Source organism: Barbatula barbatula (genome assembly GCF_947034865.1).
Source record: "Barbatula barbatula genome assembly, chromosome: 22".
Lineage (NCBI taxonomy): Eukaryota > Metazoa > Chordata > Actinopteri > Cypriniformes > Nemacheilidae > Barbatula > Barbatula barbatula.
Window position 1 is genome coordinate 4,485,097 of NC_136785.1, and position 27,655 is coordinate 4,512,751.

At 39.6% G+C, this 27,655-nt stretch overlaps 1 protein-coding gene across 1 annotated transcript; it reads right to left on the reverse strand.

Moving 5' to 3' along the window:
* Window positions 1-3,939: 3,939 nt before the first annotated feature.
* Window positions 3,940-27,655, reverse strand: nsmfa (NMDA receptor synaptonuclear signaling and neuronal migration factor a; the record flags this gene model as incomplete). Its single annotated transcript, XM_079487234.1, has 14 exons — window positions 27,404-27,655; window positions 16,861-16,919; window positions 15,851-16,624; window positions 14,829-14,895; window positions 10,362-10,414; window positions 9,842-9,931; window positions 8,762-8,889; window positions 8,560-8,643; window positions 7,858-7,891; window positions 7,207-7,277; window positions 6,937-7,016; window positions 6,419-6,521; window positions 4,211-4,286; window positions 3,940-4,037 (listed from the first exon to the last, which is right to left on the reverse strand). The coding sequence occupies exons 1-14, from the start codon at window positions 27,472-27,474 to the stop codon at window positions 3,940-3,942; spliced, it is 1,788 nt and encodes a 595-aa protein (XP_079343360.1). The 5' UTR covers window positions 27,475-27,655.

Consider the following 27,655-nt stretch of genomic DNA (forward strand, 5'->3'; position numbering starts at 1 on the left):
TGTATTTTGGTTGAATATTCATTCTCCTCAATTATAAAACACAATCTCATGTGATGTGAAAAGGGTTGGCCGTGAGCTCCGAGCACAACACCGAAAACCATCTTATCGACTCTCATGACACTAATGACCACTTCTGCACCTGCGCTCGTACTATCCTTCTGTGACTATGAACGGAGGAGGCATGACAAGGAAGGAGAAAAAAAGTGCTACACGTGTGGCGCAAAGCTTATGGAAAATGTTTATGCTACTCAAGGGCATTTTGACTGAACGCTTGTTTTGAATCGATAAGCTGCGCCAGACTGGAAATGAATTCGGTACGCAGCCTGGACGATTGTAAAGCCTCGAAAACGTTTGTATCGTCTCCCATGACACACCGATGGTTTTCATTCCTTCTGTGCTCTCACGGGACGCCTTGGCTTTATGTAAAAAAGACAGCACCGCTCCTTCGATGCGTTTTTTTCCGATTTACAAATAATTAGTTTAGGCCCAACAAAAGGAATAAAATGAGATGGCTGGACGGTGGTTAAAGCTCAAGCAATCGTCTATTAATGTGGATTGAAACAGCACATTTATTTATGCCAAACTATGTCAACAAAGCATTTCAACTGCTGTCCTTCTGAAACCTCGTATCTCCATATTTTGTGATATTTTTGCCGTAAATCTTTATTATTAGTTACCCTTTATGTTTGACACTGGGTTTTGCAAATTTCTAACCAATGAAAGTGTTAAAAAGTGCTTACCAACTTTGATAACACAGTATGTAGTAATCATTTAAAAATATAGTGTTTTTTTTCATTTACTGAAAAACTGTGAATTTGGACATGCAAGGTTTCAGAAGGACAGCGACTATGCAGGTTCTGTTGCTAGTTGGTTTAGAATCATCAAATTCTTGAGTTATCTTTTCTTTCAGATTAACGTTGTGTACCAGATATTTAAAAGCAGATTCTTCCATAATTGTGAGAAATGAATTGCCCTACAAAAACAGTCAAAGCTTTGTACATACAGCTATTCTCGTCCAGCACAAGTATTAGGTAAATAGCATAAAAATCTAAATAAAATACATGATACAAAAAATTTGAGGAGATTTGAAGAGTGATACATATTGGGTATTGCTACATCAACAATTCGATATCAAGCAATATCACACCAACCCGCATGGTGATGTACTGAAAGTTCCTGTGACTGTGATTTGATATTCAGTCCAACAGCAGGGTTTAAATGTAACATTGCTTTAATACAACAATTCTATAAACACGATGTTAGTATTGTGCGACTTACATTTTATACACGATGTGGTCAGTAAATTTGTATATTTATTTCTACAATTTAAATTATTTAAAAAAAAATTCCCCTCCGTTTCCAATGGGTTATTCTGTATTTTAAGGTGGGATATGAGTAAAGTACTTTGCAATTAGGTTGTTTTTGTTAACATTAGTTAATGCATGGCTTTAAAACACTAACTTGGTGTCCTCAGTTAAAAGAAAATAAATACAAATACAACACTTGCTTATAAAAAGGTTAATAAATGTGGATGATATCAACTGAGTTTAAGAATTTATGCATGTTATATATTCAGTTCATACTGGACGTCCCGAGATAACACATTTGCACTTGCACCACTAAATGTTCCCGTTGATGAGGGTGATACTGCCTTCTGTAGTATAGTCTCCATCTTTCTGAAACCTGCTGTGAGCCACAGATGGACCCATAATGACAAAAATTGCTAGAGGATCAGTCTAATTCAATTGCAGCCAACTTTCTGGCCGGGGTGCTACAGTCGCAATGACAGGGGAACTCTAATGTATCCTACTGTACATAGAGTACAGCAACTATACTACAGAATTAAGTCAAAAAGACCATAAGCTTGCCATATTGTAAGAGCATTCAACGACATCTGTAGTCAATGTGTGTGTTTTCATCTATCATTTCGATGTTAAAAAAAGAAATGCTTTGTCACATGCTAAAATATTTTTTTCTATTTCTGCAGGGGTAAGTCGTTCATTGTCTGAACAACAGCAAAGCAACAGCCAATCCGCACCAATGCATGTATAAAAAATAAAAGATGCAAGAATTCTATCATTCAAACAGTGTTGTGAACTTCATTCACAAATGCCTCAAGTCATCCACATCAAAGAGCCTCTGATCAGCTCGCTGCAGCAAGAGCTATAGAGTCTATGGCTTTTTTTTTTTAGCTGAGCACATTAAAACATTCATCATTTTTAATAGGAAAAAAACATCTCAGGTTACTCAAAACCTTAAAAAGCTTCGAATGGAAGAAGAATGCATAGAGTTTACACCTGCAAGCTGCCATAAAATTCAAGGCTTTGCTCTATTATCCAGGTACGGCCGTCAAATACCATCATGCCCCATAAGGCAACAGTGACCTTTGTGAAGAATGCATCTTCATGACCAACCACACCTACGACCTGCTCAAACTAAACTAAAGTGAAGGAGCTTTTAGTGCGAACCCAAATCTTTCTGACATCATTTGGTTGGTGTGAACGTTTTTTTAAGAAGTGGAAGTAAATACTTTTTTTTTGAGGAGAGTCGTTTTTTGTGACCAAGTGGCTCGCTTTCAATTTACGCATCTCTCGCAATGCACCTCCAGCAGACAGATGCAAGTGTTGTTTTGTGCGTTTTGATATTGAACCGACAGGACAAAATGAGCAAAAAAGTAAATGACACTTTCAATGTTTTGACAAATTTTCCTGAGTTGTTACCTAGCTAGCTACAGTAGTAACCAGCTGCCAAGACTGCTCACAACGTTACTCATGTCAGTTACATCAGTGATTCTCAAACTGGGGGGACCCAAGATGGATCCAGGGGGCCACAGATTTTGTGGCATTTTATGAGATATAGAAATTTATTGTAGATTGTAAGCAATCAAACATCAGAAAAATAAGACCACCAACCAAAATAATTGATGTTCCAACATTGTATTACTAAATATGTTTTTGGTTTAATTCAAATTATAAGTCTTTATTTGTGGCCCCGCAAAGCCATGCACTCTACACAAAGCGGAAAGGTTTGAGAACCACTGAGTTACATAAATATACAGCGATGTGGAGCCAAGTAATACAATGAAAGACAAGATTTGGGGGATGGGGGGGTTTCGGGGAGTACTTCAGACCAAACAATCGAATTATTTGTTATAACTGCCTACTGTAATTGTTACATGATGACATATTTAAGGTAAATCTTTTATCTTCAGGTGCGTATGATGCAGGAGACGCAAAATTTCCCGAAATAAACCTCTGAACGCAAAACAAATGACTGTACATTCTTTCCAGTAAATGGCAAACGAGGACTTCCAAACACATATAGATTATATATTCATAAAGGCCAAAACCTGAGTTATTCAAAAGAGTTCATTAGAAAAACCACAACAATACACTCTGACAAAGTAAATTGTGTACCATTGACATTTAGATTATTTGCATGACTAGAGCTACTCTATATGTATAACCTGTATGTATATCAATATATATGATATATGTATATATGCTTATTTCATGACTGTTTTCTTTTTTTCTGATAAGTTTCGTAAAACAGGGTTTGATATTGCACACACTCATTTTGTAAGTACAACTTTCGTAGGTTAGTGACCGGCTCTGCGAGCGATGCTACTGTACGCGAAACTATAATCTTGTCGACAGCTTCAGAGAATACCTTCATACTCAGGAAGCCCATATCATTTCCTCTTTTGATTCTACATTGTTTTGGTCCAGTCTGTTCTGTTGGACCTGTTTATTTTTCTCGTGTGTTATCATTTTAAGGGTGTCTGAATCCGCGGCATGGGGCTCAGATAACGTCAGAGAAGCAGTAAAGTGGCTGCGTCTGTCATCTTTCCCGTTCCTGTTTTCCAAAATGAAAGCTGGTGAGATGGAGTTGTACCGTGGGGCATTCCCCCCGCGTTGCTATGCGCTGACCTGCGCAGGGTCACAACAGATCTTCGTAGTCGAGAAGTTTGGAGTGCTGACGCGTTTTCCAAAGCCTGAACAAACGGAAGTCAAAGTACATCTCGATCATCTCCTTCCCTGAGAGAAAGAAAGAGGATGACGTTTCTAGTGAATTCCACAGCTTGCAAGTCATACACTACACAAGAGTGACTTGATTTAAATACAGAGCACATTTAGTGCCTGATTAAAATGATTCATGTTTAGTGAATTCCTCAAAAACATATTCGGCAGTTTCTAGCAGACGTTCTCACCCTGAGCGGAGAGCTCCAGTGGCGACTCGAACTTGACAGAATAAGGCCTCATTAGGTTCTTCAGTTTCTGGAACAGCTGTTGGCACATGATAAGACAAGACATTAATAATCTCTCTCTCTCTCTCTCTTTCTCTCTCTCTGACTCTAGTTATGGACAGTGGAAGCTTCTTCATGTATTCAATATCGCTTGGTTGCTCATTCACTATTCATTAAATAGCCAGTGGCACATTATTCACTACAGTACAAACATTTCAGTGCTCTTGACTTTGCATTACAGGGAACACAACACCAATAAGTTTACATACAGTATGCATTAAACGTCACGTAACCTTTCACACATCACAAAATGGCTGACACACGATATATCGTGTACAATTTATATGAAAAAGGGGACAATTTGGGACACAGTTTTGGCCCTGAACCAATTTCACAGCTCTCTCCAACAGGTGACTCGGACTTCAAGACCCTTCAAAGGAACCCAGTTAAGATCTTTCCATCCATGCAACGCTTTGACAGGCTTTAGAACCCAGGCAGAGATTAAAAAGTGATTTAGACGCCGTGCACACTGCAGATTTTCTCATTTGGCTCACCCTGCACGAAGAAAACAAATAACTTCCACAAGCGTGACCAAATAACCAATGACCTCGAGGCAAGACTGGAAGAGACCTCTATAAAGAAAATGCTGCAATATTCATAGACTTTAGCTTTGACAATGGGAGCACTCGAGAATTCACTTGTGAAGGCCAAATGCTCCCAGTAAATTACCCAGACTGCCTTCCTCATAAACTCACAAAGTCCGTCATCACCCATCTGTCAATCACAAGCACGTGTACAAAACGCACTTCTCGGGAATGGCGGCGCCTCTTGGGCAATGACGCACAGTGAACGTCGCTTACGCAAAACTCGTCTCCATAGAAACTGATCTGTAGGTTCCAAGGGAGATATAAATGCGTCCTTGGGGCAAAATCTAGGGGTTCAATGACTGTAGTTCTCTGTCACAAGGCTAAATTCAAGACAGAATGAGGCATGGGTCAAGGCCAACCTTGGAGGACTGTCCATGATCTGCCTTTTAAGAGTCTCAAGACCCAGCCGTAAGACGTTATTCAGATTGATGATCCCATAAAATTGTTTGGTGTTTCTCTTAGAGGAAAATCACAAATGAGATCTCTTTATTATCGCAGTTGTTTCCACTAGACAGCAATAAGCAATTGGAGACATTTGCTGCTTATACCAAATGTAATGAACTTCGATGTTTATTATAGGAAAATTCTGATTAATTACTACCAACAGTTTATTGCGGAGAAGCTGAGATTTAAAATCAAGAAAATGTGTCCACATGCAAATTAAAGGTGCGATGTGTACTTTTTTGAAGGATCTATTGTCAGAAATGCAATATAATACACATAACTATGTCTACAGAGGTGTATAAAGACATAATGAAGCGTTATGTTTTTATCACCTTAGGATGAGCTTCCCTATCTACCGCGGGCATAGAAAATACAGAACTCCCAAAAATGAATTTTATCTATTTTTATCTATTTTTATCTATCCCTCATTTATCTATTTGTATAACGTTAATATCCTTTTTCAGTTACTGGTCTATTTATGTTATAACCTGCCCTTGTGTTATTTTTAAAGATGATAACAGACAAAACTTTAAACCCCTGCAGAACCGGTGCTATGTGCCAAAAAAGTTAACGTACAGCCCTGCCTAAATGGACAGACCGCTCTACAGAGCACGTTTCGTAAAAACATGATCTCCTTTGGCAAAGAAGTAAAAACACGACCACATCTTTGTCCCGTTAGAGCCGCAGCAGTGCCTCGAAACGGAAAGGGTGGAGTAAGCCATTGGTTGCAATTCGCAACTCGCCACAAAATGCAGCTAAAATCTCCACATTGCTCCTTTAAGATCTGACTCAAATTGGAGCTCAGAAGAAACTTTATAAACATCTAAGTCCAGAGAACAGGACAAAAAAAGTTATTCGAAGTTACATAACCAGGAGAAAAAGCCCGTCAGGCATAATTGTGATAGACAGAGAGGTGTGATGTAGAAAAATTGTGAAATGGAGCTTGCGCATGTCAGGATTTGAAGAGAAGAGAGCTGGACATGGTCACGACAGTCCCTAGAGGGCCAACGCTAAATATATCGCAGATACTCAAGGCTCAAGCATTACGTAATACAGAACGTGCAAGGCCTTCACTCTGTACCTTTTCTCCATTTGGATTGCCCAAGACGTAACAGCCCATGATGTGGATCAAATTTGGCTCAGGATTTAATTTACTCATAAACCGGCTTAGGCGTTTCCAAAACCTGCATGTACACACAAACAGAAGATGCATGTAAAACATGTGAACTATTTCCCCTCTGAAACAGTTGCTCTTTCTAATAAAAAAAAACTAGAGTTGCGGGACTGTGCTTCAATTTTAATTCACCGTCAAAAATGAACACATCTGTCATCTAGATAGAAGAGTAAGAGATGACAACATTTTGGATGAACTATTTATTCGAAGCTGCAATCTTTTGCCTTAACAGCCATCTCTTGAAACGTAAAATTGCAGGTTACTTCGTGTACTTATCTTTTCAGGTCAAATGATGTCAAACAGACATTTCCCACAAAATCGCACCGACCATGAAATTATTATCAGTTTAGTCTATTTTTGACCATACAATTTTACATACAATAGATTGCAGCTTTATTGACTATAAGAGCGCTAATGTCACTCACTGGCTCATGTCCTCCTCTTTCTCGACCTTGGCAAAGGTGGCCACTTTATTCTTCAGTAGGTAAAGATGCCCTGGGCCGCCCTGCAAGAGAACAGTCACGTCCACACAGAAACACACACATTTGAAACGTCAAAGGGTCAGGAGTCAAATATTAAACTGACAGAACTGAATTGACATAACATCAAACTCAAAGAGACAGCAGTGCATCTTACCGCCGTGTATTTATGTGGACCTTGTTCGGGATAAGTATTTGCTGTGCCATTACTCTCACCTGACAGAAGATCATCATGCGCCAGATCTTGGAGCCTTTTCTATAGGCCGTCAATCTCTTCTCAATCTCTTCTGCACACAAAACAGAAGCCTGTCACTTTCGACAACTACTGTTTACTAAACAACATGAGAGTTCATGTAGGTATCAGTCAATTCTTCTTTCTTAAAGCATATCAAAATCTTGTATTAAATAAAATGATTTCTTACATTTTAAATAATCTTGCATATAATATGCAAATATAATATCAAAACATTTACATTTACATTAAATTTAAAAGACGTTTTTATCCAAAGCGATTTACAAATGAGGTAAACAATTGTCAGCATACTTCGATGTTTAAAAATAAGATTAAAACATTTCTTCAATTTAATTTAAACCCATTAATAAATTCAAAAAACAGTGGGACATCCAAGAAAAACTACAACATCCCCACATTTACACAGTAAACTCTTTGGGAAATATACGAGCAGCTTTCAAGATCAGCTTAATTTATCAAGAATTCAATTGGTTTTCGTGTTCCACATGCCCAGGTTGGTGCAAAAATCAATATATATCCCACCCTCGAACCAGGCAAGAGGCAAAATACAAACACAGACAAAGCACAAGGCATTTTGCGAACACACAACACGCAAGAGGCTCGAAGCTACATACCCAAAATATCGTCAAACGTAGCATGCTCGTGATCCTGGAGATACAAATAATAAATGCAATCAATACAAACACGTTAAGATTATCATGCTCACAGTCTCTGATCTCTAGCACACACTCGGTTAGCCCAGATACGATTGTGTTGTCGTCCGCTTTTGTATTTGCTATCAACTTTCTCATCGCGTGTCCAGCTAAACCTCTGGACATGGACATTTTGTCTCTGCTGCATCTCATGCAGGTGCGCCCTTGGCTCTTCTTTCCAGTACAAAGCAAAGCTTATCTGTGTGTTTTTCTGTCTGTTACTGTATGTAAAAACTTTTTTAATGCATTCTCATCCTGACCGGCTTTAGGTTCGTTGAGTGCATAGATATTTAGCAGATAGGAAAGAGGCGATGCTGTGCACGCATTTAATGCAAATCTAGGTTTTTTATTCAATACCTCTGGTGTTATCTTTGTTCCCCATCAGAGATATGGAATAAAAAAGTGGATTTGCTTTAAAATATGTACAGATGTACACTGACTTCAAGCGATTTACTAAGCAGAGAGTAGATAAGATTAGCTACAGTATTTTCTATAGTGGAAAACTGTCCACGGTGTTGAACAGCCTGAATGCAGAATGTATACGAAAGGGAATGGCTCATATAAAACACTGATATCATGATGCGACATGTTTTGTAATGCAGACTCAAAACAGAGTTGACTTACATATAGGATCGGTATTATAGAAGGATCGTTCCGTCGAATGATGTTGGGAACATATTCCGCTTTGGGAACTTTAGACGATATCAGCTAAAATATAAAACAATTGCAAAGATGAGTATTTTAAAATCTTAAAATAAAATGAAACATTATAAAAAATAGTACGAAAGGTGTGGGGAATGTGCTACGGATGTACTTTGCTACAGACCATAATTTTAGGTGGGATGAAGTCGTCGCCCTCACACGCCAGTCTCTCCATCTCTCTTTCCTCCTCCCAGTCCCGGTCCTCACATCCTCCCTCATCCGGAGTACAGCACGTCGTCTGCAATTCTCCACCTGCAATGTGACACAACACAAGAGCTCAGCAATGGACGAAGAGGAGAAAAGAGAAGAGAATGAGAAGCAGTGAAGGGAGAGAGAGTACATTTAAACTTAAAGGGACAGTTCACCCAAAAATGTCAATGGGGGATCAAATCTGTTTGGTTACTGGCATTCTTCAAAATATATTTCTCTTTGTTGAGCAGAACAAAGAAATGTATACACGTTTGCAACTATCTGAGGGGAGGTAAATTATGACAGACTTTTCATTTTTGGGTGAGCTGTCACTTTAACTTGCTAGCATTACAATGTAAGAGAAAGATAGGACGAGAGACAAAGTCCAGACAGTATCCATCTGAAAATCCATTTACCACAAAAAGTACCAGGCAGAGAAAAATAGACAACATACTGTACGTAAAAACAACTGCATGTAGCAATCGCAGAAATTCAACAGGCTCCCGAAGACTTAAACAGGAGGCAAGAATAAACGTGATGACAAAAATAAATTCAAAGACAAACTATACACAGAGGAGGTAACATGCAGACATAGAAAACTACAGTGTGCACACAAACACACACTCTCCAGAATCCAGACACTCCGGGCGAGACAGATACTCACAGAAAGAGAGAGAGAGGAGCACATATTCGGGACAGAGCCACGCTCAGAGGGAGACACACAAACAGCATCAGGAGGAGGAAGCACGTCGCAGCAATGCTGTGTGTGTATGTGTGCGGCATAGTGGTGTGTATGTGTAATGTTTACATTGAATATACTGTCATTCACTTCGCCTTCTGTCAAAAGCATGAAAATAAAATTAAAATGTATGTAATATAATGTATGTGAATGCACATATCGAAAGAAAAGCTGCTTTTTTATTTGACAGCAATGGAAGCGTTCCATGCATTACATATGTGAATGTTTGTATCGTGGCATGTTTGTGCGTGTTTTTGTGTGTATGGGTGGACTCACTGTCTTTTGAGTCGTGTAGGGAGTCTTGTTTGACAGGTGTGGGATCGCTCCAGGATCGGTTGAAACTCTTCGTCCTGCGTTCTGCAAATGCTAGTAAGGTGGAGAGATGGTCACGCACACACACGCACTCACACTTAAGGTTTCACGATCCTGACAGACTGCGGGTGCAGCATCGCTGTCAAACACAATGCACGCTCACTGTCTCTAGCTCATAACACTTCACACACTACACAAACCATCGCAACAGCAGCTACACACGCGTTCTTCATATGCTCTGATATCAAGTTGTCCCATTGTCCTTTGCTACACTGTTGGCGCCATATAGAAACACACAAGGTGGGCCAACACTCACCCGCTGTTGTTTTATAACACTATGCGTTCCAGCATCCTCCAAAAAGCACACGCTTCACACAGCTAACCATGCAAACATTCCCAATCCACACATGCACATGCTCACAAACAAAATACAGATAAAATGCAAACACAGATGGAGCTGTGCACACACGTGGTGTAGACTCACTTTGTGCTTTTAATCTTCGGCTGCCCACCATTCTTAAATGCTTACGGAAGTTCCTAAAAATAGGAAGAGAGAGAAAGAAAGGAGAAAAGGTGTAATGGGTCATTGGGTCGTTTTGAGAGTTTTCCGGCTGTGTGTGTGAAGTTACATTCAAAACCTAAGCAGGATCTGGCTTTCAAAGACCAAATAATATCAAATTTATACTTTTGTCCATACCTGTTAGCTCTGAGGTCATTTAATGATAGATTCTCTAACTGTACTGATAAATGCTGAGAATTATATTATCAAAAATTGATCTTTCAACAAAATCAAACCTTAGGAGTGGCACAAAGTCATCCAACAGCAATGTGAAAGACTGACAGCATTACAAGACTTTTCTTAAATTCAAATATTACTTGTGATGCTTAAAAGTGAATAAGAACGTGTTTTCTTTGCAGTATTTGAGGTCTAAAAATCCAGAGCATCTTTTCTGTTATTTTGACCTGTTCCTAAAGCTTTCATTTTCTGCAAATAAATGCAAATAAACAATATTTTTATTTGAAATTTGGGAGAAATATTGTCCGTTGCTATTTTTACCTAAAAATATACCCATGAATAGTAAATTCAGATACACTAAAATAATTGGTGTTTTATTTTTCCCTGCTGTATATTTAAAACTTTCTTTGTAATTTTAATAGTAAGAATAAGGTCGCCTGCAACCAGCCAGCACTCAAACTTCCTACTTCAATCATCAACACAGGAAAGAAAACTCTGCCCTATGAAAACCAAGCACCTGTTTTTTACAGCAAATTATTTCCACCTCAGGCTGTCGCCGACATTGGCAGAAGTTCTTGCTGGTGTGCACTCATATGAAGTATTGAAGCAGAGAGTGCTATCTGGCATCTCTCCAGGTAAAAGTGATCAGACAGAGAATAAAACCGCTGCAGAAGAGTCTGTCCCACTCCTCCAACACATCTTACTCTACGCACATATCCATGACAACCACAAACGTAATGACCACAGACAGCAAGAGACAGAGTAACAGATGACCATTTTACAAATGATAATGTTCGCAAATTACTGCTTGGCTGTTTGGGAAAAAGATGCTTCATCATTTTATTTCATTATTTTGATTATGTTTGAGGCCTGTTCTGTAAAATAGTGTATTGTAACTAATAGGAAGTTCATCAATGCAGAGACAGAAAGTAACCGGCACGACACGACAAAAGACATTAGAAACGCATTAGAACCCACACTGGATGTGGCAACGCGACAAACCCATTTCGCGTCCGATGTAGACACGGTGTAAGAGGCAGTCAACAGGAATCAGAGAATCAACGTGTTCTGTATACACATGTGACAGTGCTGTGCCCACCTGTGAGAGGAGGGGGACATGAAGAAATCCCCCTCCTTGTCCATCTTACTGATGACACCCACGTGCAACACAAACAGGGAGAGAGAGAGAGAGAGAGAGAGAGAGAGAGAGAGAGAGAGAGAGACCTCCCTCGCCCACACAGCAAGTTGAAGATGAGTCAGAGGCTTTCTCTGTCTTTATATCTCTTTTGATTCACTCTTTCTCTCTCTCGTGTCCGCAGTCTGTGCTCTGTCATTTTATCGGCAGCTTTTTCACCCTGTTAAATAATCCCACTTCCTAAATGTTGCCCTTTTCCGTTCTCATTAAATGAACAGTTCGCTGAGAAATGAAATTTCTGTCATCTCACCCTCGGGTCGTTTCAAACCTGTATGATTTGCTCTTTTCTTACCTAGAACACAAAAAGTACACTGAGCTTGCGTGAAACTTATATTAAAATATTAACATAGGAAGAATGTGCTGGCACTCTTCCGTGCAAATAAAGCGCACTGGGACTGGACCTATTTAGCTCTTTAATAATCAAGTATTATACTGTGTATCAATCCCTTAAAGGGACGGTTCATCCAAATGTGAATTCTGTCATCATCCTCATGTCATTGCAAACCTGTATGACTTTCGTTCTCCAGAACACAAAAGAAGATATTTTGAAGAAAGTTGGTCCCCTTTGACATTCATTTTTTGGACACAATCATATATGAAAGGGTTTTGAATGACATGAGGGTAAATGAAATACAATTTAAACAAAGCATTTCCAGACTTTACAAGAATATAGCAAAGTTGTTCAGAGAAAGTGTGCTTTTCAGGTCACCAAGCACCAAGCCATTAATCAGGTGTTTTTCCATACCACACAGTTTTTCCCTACAGCAGCTGTGCATTGTGGGAGACATCTGGCTGGATGCTCCAGACAGCTGCTGCTTCGGTCCAATATGACCTCTCCTGGTGCTATTGTCCCCCCGCTCACAAAAACGATTACATAATCGTCTGGCAGTCTTCTCTCTCATTCAGATTCTTATTTGAGCCTTTATCTCGCTCTTTCATTGTTTGTCTGTCCTTTTCTCCTTCACCCTGAATGTGTTACTGCAGTGCATCATTTGATCTCTGCGGGTTAAATTTGGTCTCTCAAATCATCTCTGCTACTGAGACCATGTGCTACTGTTTTAATTAGGATATTCTTTTGGAATAAAAGAAAAGCATTATATAACATTCAGGACTATTTAGCTTATTTCTACCAATTACATGAAAAATTGGTAGACCCCAGGAACCACCAGAGACCCCAAAAGAATCATTTGAAAATACTGGTAACACTTCATTATAACTTTTAAAGATGTTATTCATTCTACACATTACAAAACTATGTGCAGCTCCGGTGCATGATTGGACGAACATGTTATACAATATATATATATTCTTTTAATATACCCCACACATCAATTAAGAGCTGAGAGTATTCATAATTATTAATAATCATAGGTAAGTTGACAAAATGACTACTAAAATGACAAACAAAAAGCCTAGACGAAAATTTGCAATTTCAGGGTCGCTGTAACCATGGAGGCGAGACATTAACAGTGACTCCTATTTCAGCACTCAGACAGCAAACGTTAGCTAAACTGCAATGCTTGCGTTGTTCACGTCAAAGAATAATGAACGTGTCTATTATCAAAGAGAGAACTCATACTGACAGAAAACAAATCTTTCAACTATGTATAAATAAATAAATAAATAAATAAATAAAGAAAGGATGGATCCGACGGCTTTTTGGATCCGACGGCGATAAATATATGGATAAAAGACAGACCTACAAAGTACCTCTGGATGACGGCTGCTGACTCCACCTCCCTCTTTCTCCTCTTTCTCTCTGCTAGACACCGGAAGCCCAGCCAGGAGGCGATACGACTTTAATGCCAGCGGTGGCGTGGGCTCACTTAATGTCAGGTTAGCATTAGGGGTTAGAGCCATGCTCGTGATGGGGCAAGGTTAGCCTGGGGTTAGACAGGAGGACTTTGTTCTGGGTAGATATTTGGTTCAGCCACTAGTAGAGCCTCAAATTGGATTAAAGTATAAATGAACAGCTTTCGTGCTCATACACACAGCAAAGAAATTCCCAAACTGCTTATGTGACCTGTAAAGATTTGTGTGTTGTTTCTGGCTTGATAAGAGAAAACTCAGCCAAAGGTGGTGTGCTGGCCTGATCTTTTTTGGTTGACCAGCACCAGTTTGACCAAACGAGGAGACCATTGTGACAACAGCCCACAGCATGGCCTACGTATTTAAGAGCTTTCATTTCTCCTCCAATTCAATTGAATCAAAACGTTTATCTCACATCGTCAACGGACACACTCCTGCATTTTAACATGGAGTTACATGACTGATGAGTCCCTGAGAAACCATTCTGCGAGATATTTAACATGTCAAGACAATCAACTCGAAAAATGATAGAAATCTGCATCTGCCAGCATTCCCAAACCAGCCAAGCCAGCGACATATGTGTTTCCGGCTGAGGTAATCAGAATTATGCCGAATAGACAGGCCTATGAATTGTGCCTGCGAGCCGTTTCCTGAATCAAAATGCATGACTGCATTACGCTCCCCTAATGCAGCAACATCAATCTTTCCTTCTGGTTTGCAAACCAACGCAGCAACACATCTTAGATTTGGAGTGATTCATTCATATCAGCCCTGAAAAATTATTTTTACATTGGTTTCCTCGACTTTGATTTCATCTGTAACGTCACACACACAAGTAGATTCAGTGGGACTAGAAGGATTGTGAGGTGGGCTGTGGAGGGAAAGCTAGCAGCATCACATGCTGTCATTCGACATTTAAAGGGTATAAAAAAGGGGTACTCACGAAATCCTGTTGAGTGGATAGGCGGACCAGAAAAAAAGTACAGAGAAAGAGAGACAGACAGTGAGCTTAGATAACAACGTTTGCAGAAAGTGTTTTATGTGTGTGAGTGTGGTCACAGTGTACTTGTCGGATCTCGGAGTCAGTTTGACAGTAAATGTCACTAAATGAAAGTGTGTTACTGGTGAGACATCTGCTCTGCCATCTGTACTTGAGGTCACTATAGACTTCAAACTTAAATGTGTGTGTGTTTGCTTATGGTATTACTCACGCCTGCATGGTTGTGGTAGCTGTCTGAAAGCTGAACATGTTCTCTTTAGGGAACCAAGTGTTGTCATCTGTGAAGAAATAAGATATAATTGACCATTAGTACGGAAGTAATGATGCAAAGCTTCTGAATGTATATATTACAGTCAAACACAACAAACGCAATGGCACAACATAAAAACATTTACCTGGACACTTAAGCCAAATGGAATTGCATTAGGACAAAATATTACCCTAGTTAAAAAGGTTTTCAAGCTGGTTAGCTAGGCAGCTTCTGATGGTTGGCCGGGAAGAATTGTGGGGCATCCGCAAGCACCAAAACCACACATGCTGTTTTATTCTCATTCTGGAGAAAGTTAAATGCGCAGGCTAATGTTACATAATGGTATAAAAATTTGAATTTCTGTGCTGGTTTCTATTGTGTTTTTTTCAGCAGGGATGTTACCTGCTCAACATATATCATGCCCACAACACAAAAGAAAATCGAAAGTAGTTTGTAATGGGAATTGTATTGGTTTTAATGTAAACTATAACGGTGTCTACTGGAGTGTGATAAATTCTATTGGTAGGATGTTATATCCTATTGGAATAATTCCCAAAACACACCAAAATTCCAAAAAGGAAATATATAACTTTTCAATGAAAAAGCGATTGGTTTATAATGTTATTTTAATGGAAACTGTTAGAATTTCTGTAATGGTTTCTATTGGCAGGGTTACCTTTCTGTCAAAAAATATATATATTTACCGCAGTGACACATTTTGTTCCAAAGCGTTGCTCAAGTGTCCAAATGTTTTTTCTGAGCCACTGTAGTGATTCACACTGAGCAAAACACACACTTAGTCCACTCCACAGAGGGAGAGAGCACAAAACTCACACACAGGAGAGAGAGGAGAGAGAAAGGAAAGTGGAAACAATACAGACCACGGTACATCGAAACACATCGACGCCCCTGTTTTTGACTAAACCCCCTCCCCTTGTCCAGAGGCTCTCTCTCTCTCGCCCCTCCTGCTCTCCCCCTCTCACCTCGCTCCAGCCCAGTCACCCGGTCCACACTGCACATCCGCTCTAGTGGTGGCCGGCGCTGCTTGCCTGCCTCTCGGGTGCTGCTCTCCAGGTCCAGCGAGCCCTGGCTGCGCGACGGTGTCCCGGGACAGGTGTCGCACGCCAGGCCGCATTCCTTTCCCTCTCCCCAGCCGCGGATGTTGTGCGCGCTGACCGATCCCTGCAGAGGCTGGGAGAGGTGGTGGTGGTGATGAGGCGGTCCATGGTGATGGTGGGATGTTCCGGCGACACTGGTAAGTTGATGGTTGGTCATCCCGCTTCCTCCTCCGCCGCTGCTGCTGCTGATGTGATGGTGGTGGTTACCATGGTGATGGTTTCCACTCGCAGCTCCGCTGCCATGGTGGCGATGATGCTGTGTTGGAGACGAGGAGTTGGAGGAGGTGGAGGGTTGATCGAGCGCCTCTTTCAGTACCTCAAGCTCCAGGTTCTCCTTGCTCCCCCGGCCGGTCCCAAGCATGCCGCGCTCTCCGGTGATAGTGTAGACCCGGGCAGGCTGCAGGGAGCACTCCACACACTTCTGCTGGTCCTCCTCTGCTGAGAAGCTCCGCTCGAGCGACAGGCGGCTCTTGGAGGATGCGACCGGAGGGGGAGGTTCCAGGAGGCCGAGAGCGGGGTTAATCAGGCTAGGGTTGCTGGAATCCTGAAGAGAGTAGTTGTGGAGGTTGTTGTTCTGGGCACACAGGCTTTCTGGGGAGTCAGAGTCGTGGCCAATGAGGGTGTCAGAGAGTAAGTGATCTTAAACCAAACGTTGAGACAAATACAGAAAAAGGGAGAAATGAGTGAAAACGGGGAGATGCGGCAGATGAGGTAACAAACTACATTAAGAAGTAGCATAGTTCTTCATGAAAGATGGATGGGAGACTGCTAACCTCATGCATAGAGGTTCAAAGACAATATAGTGAACAGAAGAGGAGCAGAAAATAACAGCAGACATAAAAGAGGAATGGAGAGGTTTAGATCAGATGACTGACCTGATCCGTTGCGGTTCTCAGGATGAGTGTGAAGATACTCTCCAAATGCTCGGGCTGCTCTGCAAAGACACACAAATATTAACAACTAGTAAGAATAGAATGTCGATATAAGAAAATTCAGATTTTGTTGCATTTAAGTTAACCAGCATTGAATTAGAATTGGCTAGGAAAGTTGTATCCAGAATGGTACCCCAATGCATTGTCTGCTGTAAATACTGTAGCTTTTGGTTGACATATTTTCAAATAGAGAACTAGAAAATGTCATATTTTAAAGAAAATCAACAAGATTTATTCTTAGAATATACGTGGGTTACATTACATTTTTTCATTTATTCATTTAAATAATGTTATCCAAAGCAATTTACAAAAGAGAAAGCATTTAACACATTGCAATGAAATACACTTATTAGAACTAGAGAAGTAAATCTCCCATTGACTTTCCATAGTAGGAATACAAATGACTGAGTAAATAAATAGGGACAAATGAACTACTGAGGTGAACTACTTCTTTAAAGATGGGGTAACACAAGTGTTTCATGCATTCTGACTTCTCTACAATGTTAAGCGTGCTTGCTTCTCATGCATGACATGGTCACCTTGTCAAAAAATGAGTTGGACGTAGTATTTCTTTGCTCGATACACTCCCCCGGCGTTCTATTAGGTTTCGGAAAGTTAAAATGAAAATCCGTTTCGTTACCACTTTTCTTAGTGCCTTATTGGACAATTCTGCATGTGTCAACCTGCCAGAGCGAGAAGAAAGAGCACACGTCAACCTCCTAGAGCAAGAGAGAGAGAGCACTGCGTTCGCAAAGTTCAGCTGTGTTTGTTTGTTCACTGTATTTCCGTGTCCGGATTGTTATATAAACGGTGGATAAAACGCTGGATTTGGAGATCATTTGAAACTGCCCCAGCGCTAAAAAATGCCGGACATGAACCACAGACATATGACTCAGTTTCATTTACTGCCTGTGTTTTGTTGGCAATGGGTGCGCACGTGTTTTAGTATAACATGTATTATAAAATTCTGAAATTAACATGAACAAAAATGAATAAATGCTGCATTAGCATTGTAAGTACATGTTTGCTAATGCATTAACTAATTGTTAATAAATAGAACCTTATTGTAAAGTTTAACCATGAATTCTAAATGAATATTTAATAATATTATATATATATATACAAAAAGGGGTTATTCATGTGACAATTGTCCCACACGTGAAGGAAATAAAAACGGTTGATGCGTATTTCATATTAAAATCATACAACAGTTTCATCAGACGCACAGGCTGGCCTGAAGTTAACTTCCGTTCTGTGCTTGGATATAACCATTCAATTTATATTGATAATAATTGATAATAACATTTTATTGTATATTAATTGTATTTAATATTATTAAATACAGTTTTGATTCTTTGGGAGGTTTTCCGTAAGTTAAGTTTGGGCCACATAAGTTTTGTGTTTATTTATATTGTTACTGCTGAAACAGTCTATAGAATATTTATCCTATACCTCCTACCGATCGTCCATATTTTCGACACAGAAAATAAAGAGGTTTTACCCTGAGCTCATACTGTAGTTTCAACAATGGTGCCTTGTGCTCCAAACGTTTCTATGGGGTCAGTTTCGCTCCCATCGTTTTTCAGTTTGGAAACGACAGGCCCAGTGCGGGGTGCTCTTCGTCTCTTAATGTCACCTGCTAAGATGACATCGGCTTTGAGCTTAAAGGGCTTTCACAGAGATGTAAGTAATGTTCTGCATTGGGAGGTTTAAAAGCTGGACTCAAACTGGGAGTGTGCCACCGCCGCAGTGTGAAAGTTGAAATGACGGGGAGACATGTGGATTCGCATGTGACTGTGAAGAAAGAGGGCATATGCTCAAGAAAAAGATGGGAAGAGGAGGAGTGGAAGCATGCACGGTGTAATGTAATTGGTTGCTTTGTATAATGGTCCAAGAGAATGACGGAAAATGAGAGACTGGGAGGTTGAGAAGGAGACAATAAAAACATGAAGACAGTAATATATGAAAGGAAAAGGGGAGGACAAATGAAAACAGAAATGTATTCAGGTTTGGAACAATCTGAGGGAGAGTAAATGACAACTATTTTTGGGTGAACTTTCCCTTTAAGGGTCACATAGAAACCTAAGAGTCTTTGCTCTTTACATTTCATTAGCATATTGGTATCAAGATAATAGAATATCAATGGATTATTGCCTTCCACAAATGGTGGCTTTGGAACACGAACTGTGCAAATCTCCTGGTGAGTCATGGCATTTCGGGAAGCTGATTAATTCTTGTAGGAGACACGACTGAGGATTCCTTAATGGGATAAATAAGAATCTTTCTTCGCCCTGTGAACAAATATTTGCGCTCACCAACACATGCACACATACCTTCGATGTAACTAATGAAACAGTTTCAGCACAATATGTGGCCCACATAACCATATGCATTCCTGCATGCACCCAACACGAGGAAAACCCACTCCAATCTCAATATTGCAACCTCCTCCACAGAAGCTGTCACACGGCCTTCCTCAAGAGCCCCCGGCGGCTCACAGTCGCCTTCGGCTTTCCTGACGTAATGTTTAACGACGTGACACTTGTGACAGCTCTTTAAATTATTCAGTTTCGCCAAACAAGTAGATCATGCCTGCTTGTAATGTAACAAGCATCCTCCAATGCTTGAGGGTTAATTGGTGTGCCAGATTAGAAGAGGCACGTAATTGAGTGGGATGCTCTAGTGGCGAGCGGTCATGTAAAATGGCTGCACCTAAAGGTGTAAAAATAGATAATGACAATAGTCTTAAACACCTCCACTTTTGTCTTGCTTGCAACACGTAGCAAGCAGCTTGCTGCCTACAAAGGGAGCTGCTTTCTAAGGCACCATCTCATTAGTGACTGATTTCTTACGATGTACATAGTAAGCAACTTCTTGTGTCACACTCTGCAAGGAAGTCTAGACTTTCCATTGATTTTTATGTCAGCATGTTGCTAAGCTAATGCCTTGAAATTTGTGTTTAATGAAGTAAACGCAAATCTCTGCTGAAAAAAGGGTAGAAATGGGCATTGAGATTCTAAATGGATTTCATGGTTATAATGCTGGCTGACTTTAATGAGAACTATAATGGTCTCTGCTGGTGGTGTGTTGGATCTAAATGATCTGGCAGATAGGAACCAATAGAATACAATTCAGCAACTTGCAGATGACTGAAAGTATTACACTTTACTGGAATATGGTGAGCTGATGGATCATAATGGTATTTGTAATTGAAAACATTAGAATTAAAATCGTTTTTTTACAGCAGGGGAAATATTTAAATCACTTCACTTGTGGTACAGACATTTAACTTTAAAGATTGTTTTAACTTTTGGAACAGCCTCTGAAGTGTGCCTACGCTGCCTCCTTCACTAGGTTGTGGAATAGAAAATAAATCTCACCGTCTCTCTCCATATGGCTGGTGGGACTATAAGTAAAAGGTTATTTTCCAATCCGCTCTGATGCACTTAAATTTAACAGTTTCTTTTTCTGTTAGTTCTGAGCTTTGATTAACATCAGACATCCCAAGCTGGGAATTATCATATTAATAAAATATGAGAAGAGATACAAGAAGATGAGACAGAAGGAAATAAGAGAGGGAGAGGAAAAGATCATAGGAAATGAGTGGAAAGGGAGATAAATACAGTATATATAAGGAGAGAGAGAAAGAGAGAGAGATAAACAGACACAAAGAGAGACCAATAGGTAAAAAGAAAATAACAAAAGAAAGTCTGCATGCTACCAGACATGTGACGGAATAAAAATGAGGTCAGAAGGAAGGGGAAAATGGTTTAGAGTCTTTCAGAGCTGAAAGCCAGGGATGAAACTTGTGATTTTACAGGGTCAGAAGGAAAAATAAGAGGTGTAAAGAACAGTAAGCATAAATCCTATCAAATATGGTAAAAAACAGTGGCATCTAATTGTTTGTATATTATTATAGGACATATGAAAAATGTCAGGATTTTATATAAACATGTATCATTTTGCATTATTATTTTATTATTTAGCCATATTAATAGTAAAAGTTAATAAGTCAGCTATGACATTTTACAATTAGGTTTGTATCTCACATTAGTAGGCACTGTGAATCTATTACAGCTCCAGTCGTTCCAAAATGATTTGGAAAATTACATTTTCTATGTAATTTTGTTTGAGCTCAATTCACTATAATGTGTTTTTATTACATCTACTGAATCACAGACAATTCATCAATTCATCCTCTCTCTCTCTCTCTCTCTCTCTCTCTCTCTCTCTCTCTCTCTCTCTCTCTCTCTCTTTCCCTCACATTTATGGCGATTTTCCATGGACATAATGACTTTTACACTGTACAAAAATATATTTTATCTCTATATTTGTATCTCTTAAACCTCACCCTACCTCCACTCATGAATAAAACACAAGCAAAATAAGTTGTTGAAGCCCCTCTCAAACATGGCATCGTCGTAACTTGTGTTTATGCACAGAATGTCAGTTGTTTCGTTCAGTTTGCTTAACAAAACGACAGAAATAGAAACAAGGAAATGTAAATTAGGAGAAATATCCAACGTTTGACAACAATAACCAAAAAAGCAATGAATTCATTAACTTTCCATGTACTGGCGAAGTATAACATGATTCAATTAAACTCTCTGCATCTTCATTTTGAGCTGGGCAGCACCCTTCTTAAAAGGTAGACACTTCAGCGGCCTGCATTCAAGACGAGCCAGGGAAAACCAAACAATCAAGCATTTCTGAACCCTCTCTCACTGTTTTTGACACATTTTTCCTCTGATTCTTTCAGAGCTGGATTTCCTGAGCGCAGCAGAGGCACTTTAATGGCATGTTCTCGTAGGGCATGTTTTCATGGCATACGGGAGCTGAGCTTTAGCAAAGACCGCAGATTAAAATGTCACACTCCTTTTCTGAGCCTGCAAATCTGCCTGGAACCCTCCTTCGCCAAGAGCCCGTTTCTCTCTCTTTTGCATAATAGCAGAGACAACAATGTTAAAGGCGTAATCGCAGTGTCAGAGCTGTCCCGAGATCTTCATTATCTCAAGCAGTCTGACTAATTACAGCACATAGTCTCATCTCTGCAGCAAGATAATAAAACAAGCAGGAAGCATGTGTTTGTGGTGGTGGGGATGGGACAGGGGTTTCCCTAAACAGATCTATAATTAATACTGTTAAAATGCTAAGAATAAAGATTAAATGCTTTTCCAAAGTGAGGAGGTATTATCTAGGATTTTTTTCTTTTAGTGTTGGCTTATATTGGACTAATGATGCCTTACATACAATACTAACAGGTTAGACCAATTTATAAGAAGAGTTAACTCAGAAATATATACATTGTGTCATTATTTACTCACCCTTATACAGTTCAAAGCCTGTATAAGTACTTTCTATAGATCACAAAATGACCTATTTTATGATATTTATGATCTATTTGTTCTAGGGATAGTTGATCCAACAACAACAACAGCCAACCTGAATATGACTCTTTCGTGTTAGTCCAACACAAAAGAAGATATTTTAAGAAATGCCTCCATGGTTTTATGTCCATACAATGGAAGTCAATGGGGTTCATTGTTTCACGTTTACATTTATTAATTTAGCCCATGCTTTTATCCAAAGGCATTCTTCAAAATATCTTTCTCCGTTCATCGGAAACAAATAAATTAATACAGATTTGGAACAACTTGAGGGTGAGAAAATGATGACAGAATTTTGAAGTCACCAAGCTGATTCAATCTGTGGCAAAAAAACAACGTAAAAATCTTCAAAGTTCCCTGCTTTGATATTTAATTTAAATGTATGAGCTATTTGTATTATGCCACAGGCTGGTTAATAACAGTGTGATGCTCCTAGCGAGGAGTACTTCTCCAGCATTCAAGGACCAAAGATCAATGAGTCAGATCTCATCAGACTGCACACTGATAAACAAAAACACACCCAGAAGAGACTCCCCTCCCTCTCCCTATCTCAGACTCCCTTTAGCAAAGATGGTCTCTTCAGATGTTGCAGGCATGTGAGTATACGTGATGGTTCGTTAAAAGGTCCCACACATGTCAATGTGCTTCTGTGTCTGTTTAATGTGCCAGTTAGTGGTTATGCTGCACTGGTCTTACAAAGCAAAAATTGACAGTAGTCGGCTAAAGATTGTCAAAGTAGGGTTCCTTAGGAAACAATCCTCTATTCGTTCCTAGATTTTAATAGTGGTGCTTTACAACAGCCAGCCAAAAAAGAACTCAATGAAAACAATGATTTACTCATGTAGTAATTACTAGCGGCAGGATAATGCGTCCAGTCGGTTGTTATCGCAGAAAAAAACCCTTCAGTGTGTTACAAGAACCGATTCTAATCATGCAGATATATGAGCCTAACACAATGACAAGCCGACTGTACGTATTCGGTTATTTAATATTGATCATTATCATCAGCAAACTTGCTTCGGCTAAATTAGATTGTTAATTAGGTCGCTCAACAGATCACCCTTATCAGATTCAAGATCTTTATTGTCATATACACCTGAAATTATATTTTGCCGATGGGGTAGAATAGCAATAAATGTTATAATAAAGGTCAAACTAAGAACCACAATATACTACAGTAAATATAAAAGAGGATAAAATATAAAAGTAAATTTTTTGTAAAAATGTGGAAGTAAGTAGTATTTTAGTAAAGGAAAATGATTTTATTGATTTAAAGGTTTAACCTTAAATCAAATACTGTAGTGATTTTAAAAAAGTCCCTTCAATGATTTTCCTGCCATTAGGAGGCGGTGTGGCTCAGCCGCATGACGTCACCTCTGCACCTCTTTCTCTGGCCTCTGAGCTTTCAAGTGCACAAGTTAGTTTTGCAATGGGTTTATCTCGAAAGTAGTAGCTAAAGTCAAGGCGGGAAGATTTGAAACTGAAGTGACAGGTTTGAGAGGTTGTAGATGCCTATTTGTGGTTGCAATTCAAATTTGAATCAAGAAAAACCTGTAAATATGTGCAATGCATTTAAAAAAAATGAATATTTTTTTGAATCTTCAAATTTAGTCCACAAGTGCAAATCTCAACATTCAACTGCAGTTTTTTATTTTACAAGTTTTCACATTGGGGCCGTGAGTATATACTTCAGTGTACAGGTACAAATACTTACTTTACAAGTTCACAAATTAAAATCTACATGCTCTCAAGTTTTGCTACTGATTTACCTTCATAAAATACTCTCGAAATATAAATTACTCAAAAACTTCAGAAGACATTCACTGTAATAATATCCCCTTGTTGGAACAGTTGATGGATATACTGTATGTGCTTTTTGGTGCTTCAAAATTGCGGCACTATCCAATGCCATTATCAAGCTGGGAAGAGCAGGACATCTTTCAAGATTACTCAAATCTTGTATACGTATACATCTGATGGCATATGGGTGAGCAAGTTATGGATTTAAATTAATTTTAGGGTGAACTATTCCTTTGAATTGTAAAAATGGTTTGCTTTAATATCTGTGGTACTGTTTAGATGTTAAAGAACAGCTTGGATTGGAGTTTGCATTGCATTATAAATAATCAATTTTGTGATACACAGTTTCAAAAGACATTAGTGTCAGTAAATGATGACAAAATGTTTACTCTTTTGGTGAACTATTATCATATCACACTAGAGTGGGTCACTCACCCTATCTGAATAGAAAAACAGCCCAACCTAACAAAAACATGACATCTCACTAGTCGTTCAGCCTGTACCCAGCATTCTCTCTGGCAGTGATTTTAAAACTCTCTGACTGCTTATCCCTAAATAGCATCTCCCTCTAATTCTTCCATCCCAATTTTTCATCTTGATATAAGAAGCTGCAGGCGGTCCAAACAGAGTAGAACCAAAGTAATAACAAATGCAACAGTGGAATTATGTGATTATATTACCCAAGCTAAATCACAGTCAAACTGTAACCAAAACACTACTGTAAAAGTTCATCAAATAAAACTGTGCATGCATTTGTTGACTATGATGAGAGGACATGATAACGCAGCTGATGACTTAACAGATCTCAGGTCATAAAATGGGTTAAGCATTAAGTTGAACTCGACAGATTACTCGTGATTAGAATGCAAACGCTGTACATACCAGGCTCTCCGTGCTGAAACACTATCCCGGACAGACACCGTTCAAAACATGACTCAAATTCCAAAAACAAAGAAAAGCTCATTTCATAAGCCCTACAAAGAAAGATAAAGAAAATAAACACTGTTCCCCATTGGCTTCCATTATTTGGACACAAAACATTTCTCGAAATATCTTCTTTTGTGATCCACAGAATGAAAGAGTCAAATGCAGGTTTTGAACAACACGAGGGTAAAAAAATAACCAAATGTTTATTTTTGAGTGGACCCTTCAATTTCACAGATTATCGGGTTAACAAATTACCAAAAATTTGCATCATGTGATCAAGCGGCAAGGTTTTGAGATTTGGTAGTGCAGATTGAGAGCACGATGACCTCCTGTGCCAAGATGCTATTGTTCTGTGTGCATTCACAGAAAATAGTTCACCCACCAGTCTGTCTATTCAACAGTTCTGTGGCCATGACCCAGTGTCTGGTTGTGACAATACACCACAGATGTTCTTTACTCTAAACTACTTTAATTTACAGCCTAAAACACCATTACCAGCTGCCAGAGGCCAATGACTAATTTCTTTGCGAACAAGCCGCTTTTGCTGCAGGGCAGCACATTTAACAGGATCCACGGCACAACTGTGTGAAAACCAAACTGCAATTTGACTTGATTTTTCAAGGTAGTGTGCAGTCCCCTCTGTTTATGATGATACAGAGACCCCTAGAGCGTTTCCACAGTTCTCATTAATTCATTAGCTATAATAAGTCATAAAGAATTTATGTAAATTTCAGCCTATGATTACTCATGCATTCCCTCTTAATACACTGATATTGCATAACTCCATTTCTGTAAAAGGCATCAAAGGATAAGTTCACCCACAAAATCTCTTATTGTTCACTAACCCTAATGTCAGGTTTTCATTTCATGTCAGGTTCAATCATTTTTTATGATTTTTGGTTAACCACAAACATACTAGGGTCCAACCATATTTTACCCATGGTATTTGTTGTAAAACTATAGTAGTACAAATGGTAATTACTTTTCCAAAAAACATAGTTACCAGTGTCACCATAATAATAACATGGTTCATTATCCTAAAGCAGAACGATGTTCTGCAAACAGTTCTCTTTCCGTGTTAATAACAGCAATAGGAGTGAGTAAATGATCCAAAAATGTTAATTTTTAGGTGACCTACCCCTTTAACATGCTGTATCTGATTCCCTGTTCCATCGGTCATTTCTACTCGGCATGCAGAGCCGTGCACACTGAGACACCTGCCCTGCATACTAAACAGACGCTCGTTCATACTTATGACACACACACGCTCGTAAACCCAGAGGTGAAGGAAACCCATCCCATTCATGAATGAAACCAAAGTCTTTTCTCGAATCATACCGCTCAACAGCAGCATTTAGCAGACAAGGTCATTTGAATGACTGGAAAGACCATGTTGAAGTTTGTCTCAAATGCACCAATAGCAATTTATTACAAAAAACCTATACTGTAGAGGAACCTTAAAGATGGAATGACTCACAGCATCCCTGAGGTACCAGGCCCAGGGTACCAAAAAGGACAGATGTGATTGAAGGGCTCTAGTTATGTAAGCGCAGGGAAACAGAACACAGAATAATACCACAGAAGTTGATTTACAATTTAAATGAATGCAGAAAGACGACGTTAACTTGTTTTTTCTCTTGGTTTAAACGACAGCATGTTCCTCTCCGTTACGCTATAATTCGCAGTGACACAGGAACACCAAAGTACCACGAGTCATTCACGCATGATTGACGGAGACTTGCCTGTTGCGGGTGTATTAGCGGCGAAGGACAACCGTCAATGCCTCGATCTGCCCCTGAGAAACACGACTAAACGGCTTGTTAGTCAGCTCACGTCCGTGCGTAATTTCCAAGGTCCGTTAAGGAAATACATACGAGACGCGTGAAAGTTTACACGTATGACGCGCATCATTTTTACTGTCGCCGCGCGAGTTCTTCAAAAACGCATCCGTGCGCGTCAGGTACTGTAATAGTAATCATTTCTCCATTAGTCTTCATTTCTATTTCAATGATGCATGGAAATGTGGGCAATATGGGACAAGAACGGACACGGAACTTTACTGTGTGTTACCTTATGATCCCATTTCACCTAATTTCAGCGAAACATCCGAGACGGAATGCGGACTGATGCCAAAAGCAATACAATTAACATTCTACAGATACAAAATAGTGATGACATAAAAAATACACCTGTTTTTAAAACGACCAGTCTGTCTGACCAAGACCGTGACCTTTCTTTGTATCCAGCAGTTTTAGATCCTCCTCACGCCGTTTTGTAACTTCAGCGCGCGCAGGGCACCGGAGACGCACACGTACGATTGCAGAGCCGACGGCATTCACGCAGTGCGCGAGCGGGTAAAATCGGACACTCACCTAACTTTGGCCGCCACCGAAGAAATCGCATCATTTCTCAGATTCTTCCTTTTGGACACTGCAGTTCCCATGCTGGCATGGAAACGGCGCTAGCGAGAAGACAGCACATTCCAGATATCAATGCAATGCGTAAAAATGACGGAACGGGAAAATGCCTTCACGTGCGTGTCTGTTTATCTCACAAAAACCTGGAGGTGCTGCAGGACGGAGCACGCATCTGTGTTCTCCTGCTCGTGTCAACTAGTTCAAGAC